This window comes from Dipteris shenzhenensis, chromosome 19, assembly GCF_047967505.1.
Source record: "Dipteris shenzhenensis isolate YYH24624 ecotype China chromosome 19, Dip_SZ_1.0, whole genome shotgun sequence".
In the NCBI taxonomy this organism is placed as follows: Eukaryota; Viridiplantae; Streptophyta; class Polypodiopsida; order Gleicheniales; family Dipteridaceae; genus Dipteris; species Dipteris shenzhenensis.
This window is the reverse complement of record NC_141614.1, coordinates 53336125-53342321: the sequence shown is the minus strand read 5'-3', so window position 1 is coordinate 53342321 and position 6197 is coordinate 53336125. Positions and strand designations below refer to the sequence as shown.

Sequence of the window (6197 nt, the reverse complement as noted above, 5' to 3'; positions counted from 1 at the left end):
TTGATAGACTCCAACAAGACCTCAGATGCAAATGATTGTCTTAACCAAATTTCCCCACCAATCCTTGCATTCATCCTCCTTAGCTCCTTGAGATTACATCTGCATGTAATAACTTCTTGTACTTCGTGTTGGCGAGCACGAAAAACCCCCTGTTGAGCTTGTTAGCCACTATATATCGACATAGGATGGTAGGGCATCTTCCTTGATACCTTCCTTGACAGACATGACATCTCTATTGACTTCACCTACCTCCTATTTAGCCCCTTCTTGATTGCTCCTAACACTCATCGATGCAACCTAAAAAACCATGCTTGTCGTCCTCTCTATTTTGTGCTATTTGCACCTTACTTCGACCGTTGGAGCATCCCCATGTCAGGAGATGATCTTCGGCAGATCACTCATCACATGCTAAACCTAGTATCCACTCAACCAACAACAAATTTCTCATCTTGAGAGTCACATATGATGTATGCTACGCTTTTTTTTTCCACGGATAGAAAACAAAATAAAAGGTATTCTACCTTTTGATTCAATAAGGCAAGTACAACCGATCAATGTAAGACTTCTCCCATGAAAAGGAGACCATAGCTTCAATCCAAAACTTTCAAAACCGTGTCAAATAGCTTATGCTTTTTGCCTAGAGACTTCAAAGTCCTAATAAGACCAGCAATAACTTCATGCCTGTGTTCCCTTACATCTCTTGAAAACCACAGAGTTATGAGGATTCCAATTATGGAGAATCATAGTTGTCCTCACCAACTGCTAGATATTGTAAAGCAGATCATTTAACCCACCTCTATCACCTAACATAGCATTTTTCCGTCTTGGCATAAGAAAAATGGAGGAGTTTCCCAGCCATCTATTCACCAAACTCCTTTTATGACCACACAGTCCCAAAATAAGTGTATATGAGTTTCCTTTTCAACTTGTATAGAGGGCACAAAGGAGAGACATTAAGGTTCCACTTGGCAAGCCTTTCCCTAACTAGAAACTTACACACAATCAACCTCCACAATACAAGAATGAAAAGGTGGCCTTCCACACTTGCTTAAGCAGGTGTTCCACACTACTGTCCCATTGAGGGGGGCAAAAGGCTTCCATTGATCCTGGGCCATCATTGTTACCCTATGCTGAGATAGACTCTTAAAATCCTTTGGAGAATAACGATGTAAGGGCTTACCGCAAACCCATTAAAGTCTCCAACAAGCCTAAGATTTCTGTTGGTCGGCTAGTCATCCCTAATCTTGTCCAAGTGTAAACCCATCACTCAACTTTCCCCTTTAGAGAGATGAAAGATAGCATAAATCTCACCAATCGATGACCAATGGTTAACTTTAGGATCGTAGATGTCATAGAATACTTTAGCACCCTTCTTAAAAGGTCTTTTGGCCACTCTTGGGTGTGAGCACATGAAAGGCAAACCTCCCTTAAGTTGGGTGTGTTATTGTGTTACTAACTATCTCATGCAACATCTCTGATTGGAGGGCATCAAGTCTCTAATAGCTATCATGGCACTTGAGTTATGGCATTCTTGATTAGAATTAGTCTTGAAAGTATCCTCATCCCCTCTTCATGGTGCAAGTCATGATCTAGCGATAATATTGAACAAAAGAGCATGATTGAGAGAGAGAGAGAGAGAGAGAGAGAGTTTTACTAAAAATGATACTTTGAAGAGGGAGGATCTTGTTGAAAATGATGATTTGAAGGAATAACTTAGAGAATAAGCAACATAGCTTACAAAGATTTTTCCAAAAACTAAAAAATTGTGTGCAAATATACATTGGTGGAAAGCTACAAGCGAGCGTGTAGACCTGAGTTTTTTAATAGGATTCTACAAAGATTTTCAAAAAGCCAACATGGTTTGGGAAATGAGAGCCACAGCCTGCGAGAACACGTGGACAAAAGAGCCTCGAAGATCGTTGTCGAGAGCTCCGATAGGGGAACATCCAATATCTGGATGATGGGCGACTGGATTGCTGCTGCTGCGGCTGCGTCTGCGAACGTATCCAAATGCGGCACTTGCCATCCAAACAGAAGGGGCACTTGGAGGGCAACTAATGGAGGAAGAGGGGTGCGGGGAGTGCGGAATGTGAAGGCGAAAGGGTGAGAAACTGCAGAAGGCGGTTTTGGGGGGGAAGGTGGGCGGTTTTATGGGGATGGATTTGGAAGGCGAGGGTGAAAAGCGGAGGCAGGAAAGCGGTGAGAGGCCCCGAGGGAGAAGGGACCGGCGGAGGAGAAGCAGCAGGAAGTTGATAGTAGATAGTTCATAGAAGCAGCAACAAACAATAGTACTTACTGGCAGGGGCGGTGCGGGATGCATCGGGAAAGGCTTAAAAAAAACAGGCAACAAAAAAGAAAGAAAGAAAGAAACGAGTTAACAATTCCCAACAAACTTATTACAAAACGGAGGGGGGGTTCGAAGGGGGTTGAGTGCACGGGAGCCGAGGGGATAATAAATAAAGAAGAAGCGAGCTTCTTTTTGTGCCACTTTGGGCAGGATAAACGAATAAAAATGGGGGCAAGCAGTCAAAAGCGTGACTTTGATGGGAAGGGGGGCAAAAAAGAAGAGTTTTGGGGGGGGGGGTAGATAAATGCAAAGCAGGCATGTGCGGGCAGTGTACGAAGGGCGGGGGGATACGTACAAATATACGGATATGTATGTATAAACTATAGATATAAGGATACGTATATTGTAGGGGAACAGAGGCGGCTAGTGGGAGTTAGGGGGGCCGCTAAATTTGGCGGCATGGGATTGGTGGGGGCTGGAAATGATAGATTTTGTGTGTATGGGCTAATATCTAATATTAATTGCTCCTAGCGGCTACAACTCTTGAGATAAAAAAATATATATATATAAATATCTTCATCGTCCCCCTCTTCTTCCTTGACCGCCTATGTGTTGTTGTTCGGTTTCTTCTTCTACTTCATAATAATCTTCAACTTCTTCTTCTTCTTCTTCTTGGTTTTTTATCCACTAGCTCTCCTGCCTTTCCTTATCCCCTCCTTAAACCCTTTTATGTCTCTGCTCCTCCATCCCTTCTTCCTCCTCCCCCTGCCTCACTGTAAGTTCCCTTCCTGCTTCCTCCACTCTTTCCTTCTCTCCCCAGCCTCCTTCCTTTCCCCCCCCCCCCCCCCTCCCTCTCCCTCCTCTTGCTCCCCTTGCTCCTTTGCTCTCCCCTCTTGTTCCATCTTCAGCTCCTTTCAATTATTGCCCGTCGCTCTTTCTCTATAGTGCTCTCGTTTTGCCGCACGTGTTTCTTCGTTCCTCCCGTCGATTTTACGCTTGCGCATTTCGTTGACGTTTTGGGATGCTTTTGATGCTTTCCAGTTTCTCTGCGTCCATTGAAGCACCGCTCCTCAGGGCGCACGATTCTCGAGCTGGGTTTTGTGGGGGTGCCGAGAGTGCCTGGTCCGCGGAATTCTTCGAAGACGTTAAGCTCCCTGGCTAGAACCTCTTCCATGAAGCTCAAGATGGGAAAGAGTCCGTTGGCCTGGGGAGTGCCGCTCTCGGATACTGACGAAGAAGTGAAGATGAAACAACTCGCCGTGAGGAAGGTCCGGGTTATCTGCACCGATCCTGATGCTACGGAGTCCTCCAGCGACGAGGAAGATGCCTCCGCTCCTAAGAAACTTGTGAGGGAGATCTTCATTCCGGTCGGCTGCTCATTCTCGTCCTCCGAAAGCGGCGATGATTTCGACGAGCCGAGCTGCGAGAGTGTCTTTACATCGGACAACGATCGGAGCCATGTCTCTGCGGAGTCTGTTTCCAGGGATTATTCTTCAAAGACTACGAGGAAGCCCTGGTTGAAGAAGAGGAAGGCGGGGAACGTTCTTCCTTCAAAGAAAGCTCTCAAGAGGTGGAAGTGCAATCCTACGGATGTGACAAAGCCCGAGCCAAGGCAGAAGCCTCCCCTCTCACGGAAAGCCTCTGCGTCGGTAAGGAAGTCTTGCAAATACAGAGGAGTAAGGCAGCGAAGATGGGGGAAATGGGCGGCCGAGATCCGAGATCCTTCCAAGGGTATAAGGCTCTGGCTAGGCACCTACGACACTGCCGAGCTAGCTGCACAAGCTTATGACGACGCAGCGAGGCAGATTAGGGGGCCTCATGCTGACACAAACTTTGCTACCTGCTCTAAATCTGCTCGCCGTATGGGAGGAGTCGCTCGGCCCCGTTCTGACCGAAGCTTACTGCAAAATTCTCAAACACTTTCTCGAAATGATTCGTGTGCCGACTTAGGGGATCAAGGAGGTTCGGATACTGAGATAATGAGTTCGTACGACGCGTCTCTGCGGGAATGCTTTCCAAGTTCAAGATTTCCGTCTGTTGACGATACCATGTCAGACATTGGCATGGTCGATGATAAGAATGAGTTTTTTCCTCTCTGTTCAGATTTTGAAACCATGGAGGAATGCTTTCTGATGAACTCACCTTCCTCAGTTTTGGAGAATGCCGTCTCTGACGATTGCGACTCCCCCACCTTGCCAGCTTCAGGTGATTGCCCTGTGACTGTTTTGGAAGGCCCCGTGGTCGTCAGGCTTTGGATTTCCGGTTCTGGGATGTTTACTTGCGTATTTATACCTCCACATATATTTTGTGTGTGCAGATAAAACTTCCCTTGATGCTCTCTGTGATGAGGGTGCTGCTGATTCGGGATCCTCTTTGGTAACTAGCGCGGCGGAAAATGTTGTTGCTGGTAGTTGTAACAGTACTCACACTATTGTTACGGAGGACCCCTTCCAGGAGATGGTGTGTGGTGCGAAGTCTGATATTCTCTCTGGCGCCGACATAGCACCTCCTGACTTCTTCCAGCAAATGGGACCGTGTGCAAAGCCTGATGTTGGCACGGGCGCTAGTACAGCTCCTTCTCCCTTGCTTGAGGAACTGCCCTGCTTTCCAGAGCTTGGGCAGATCTTTGATATCGAAAGGTCTGGGAACGGCGATGCAGGAGCAGACGTTCCCGATTTACTCGACGCATTTGATGATTTCCTCACACAGGAAGGGGAATTCAACGACATTGGTTTTGACTTCGATTCAGAGGCTTTAGCCTGGATCAACATACCTGAGGTGTGTGGTGCATGAAAGCCCTGTGGTCTATTTTAGTAAGTTTGACGTGGGCTCTCAAAACCAGAAGCAACTGCTGTACTGTCAAGGCTGGTGGAAATAACCCTCAGCTAGACAGGCACATAATATGCGCTCTGGACTTGCTGCCCTTTTTTTTTTTACTGCGAAGATTATCTATGACATTTACAGCCCAAGGTCAATCTTGGTCTCGGCATTACTGAGTTGACAAGAAGTGAGTTCTGATTAGTAAGAGAGGAACCTCTATGTTTGTTTAGGGTCGGAGTAGGAGTATGAAAACATGAGTGAAACCCACCAGCTGCTTGGATTTTCAGTGCTATTGAGCCTTCTAGGTGGCTGGTAATTTTGTCCACGAGTGTAGATGATGTGAGTAATGATCGTATGATAAGTTGAGTCTGGTTCCCCTAAATCGATTCTTTTATTTATTGTGCAGCAGGCAAAACTCCGATCAGAGTTGCCTGGCATTGTTCAATCAAGAACAGTTTTGCTAGATAGTTGTGAGCTTGTCTTGTGACAGACAAGCATTAGGATCTTTGGGTATGACTAATATTCGGCTCAAAAATGAGTCCTGCAGACTGAGTACGACTTCAAATCCCATTGTATAAGTTGCTGGACCAATCTTGAAAAAGTAAATTGTTTTTAACAAGTGATATTCTTCTGCTCAGCACCATCGTAAGGATTTTGTGAACTTTTATTTATGGTTGTATGCCTGTGCAGGGCCTTTAACAAGCACTCCTGAATGCTAGTAATCATCTGGTTTTGAAATTGCAGTTATTGACTAAAGGAAATTGTTTACCATCAGAAACTTAAGACTGCCACAAAGGAGCTAGGTTTGGGTATAATGATTTGGCCTCGTTGAAGGTGAGATTATTGTATCAGAAACTTACTGGATGTAAGTTGCGTCTTATACCTTGGTAACACTGCCTGAAATGGTAAAATTTGGGTGCAGTGTTCATACATACCTTTAAAAAATTTGTTATATGTCTACGATAGTTTGGCCAAGAGCGGCTTTATGGGTTTGTGAAGCTGGATTCAGCATCTGCAAAGGATGCTTACAGAGAAAATGAGCTAGGGAAAAAATGTGTTTACGGATGGATGTTCATGTTGCTTACAGAAG

At 45.6% G+C, this 6197-nt stretch overlaps 1 protein-coding gene across 1 annotated transcript; it reads left to right on the top strand.

Moving 5' to 3' along the window:
- Window positions 1-2941: 2941 nt before the first annotated feature.
- Window positions 2942-5723, top strand: LOC147890641 (uncharacterized). Its single transcript, XM_087391063.1, has 3 exons — window positions 2942-3062; window positions 3329-4492; window positions 4605-5723. The coding sequence occupies exons 1-3, from the start codon at window positions 3017-3019 to the stop codon at window positions 5078-5080; spliced, it is 1686 nt and encodes a 561-aa protein (XP_087247189.1). The 5' UTR covers window positions 2942-3016; the 3' UTR covers window positions 5081-5723.
- Window positions 5724-6197: the final 474 nt, after the last annotated feature.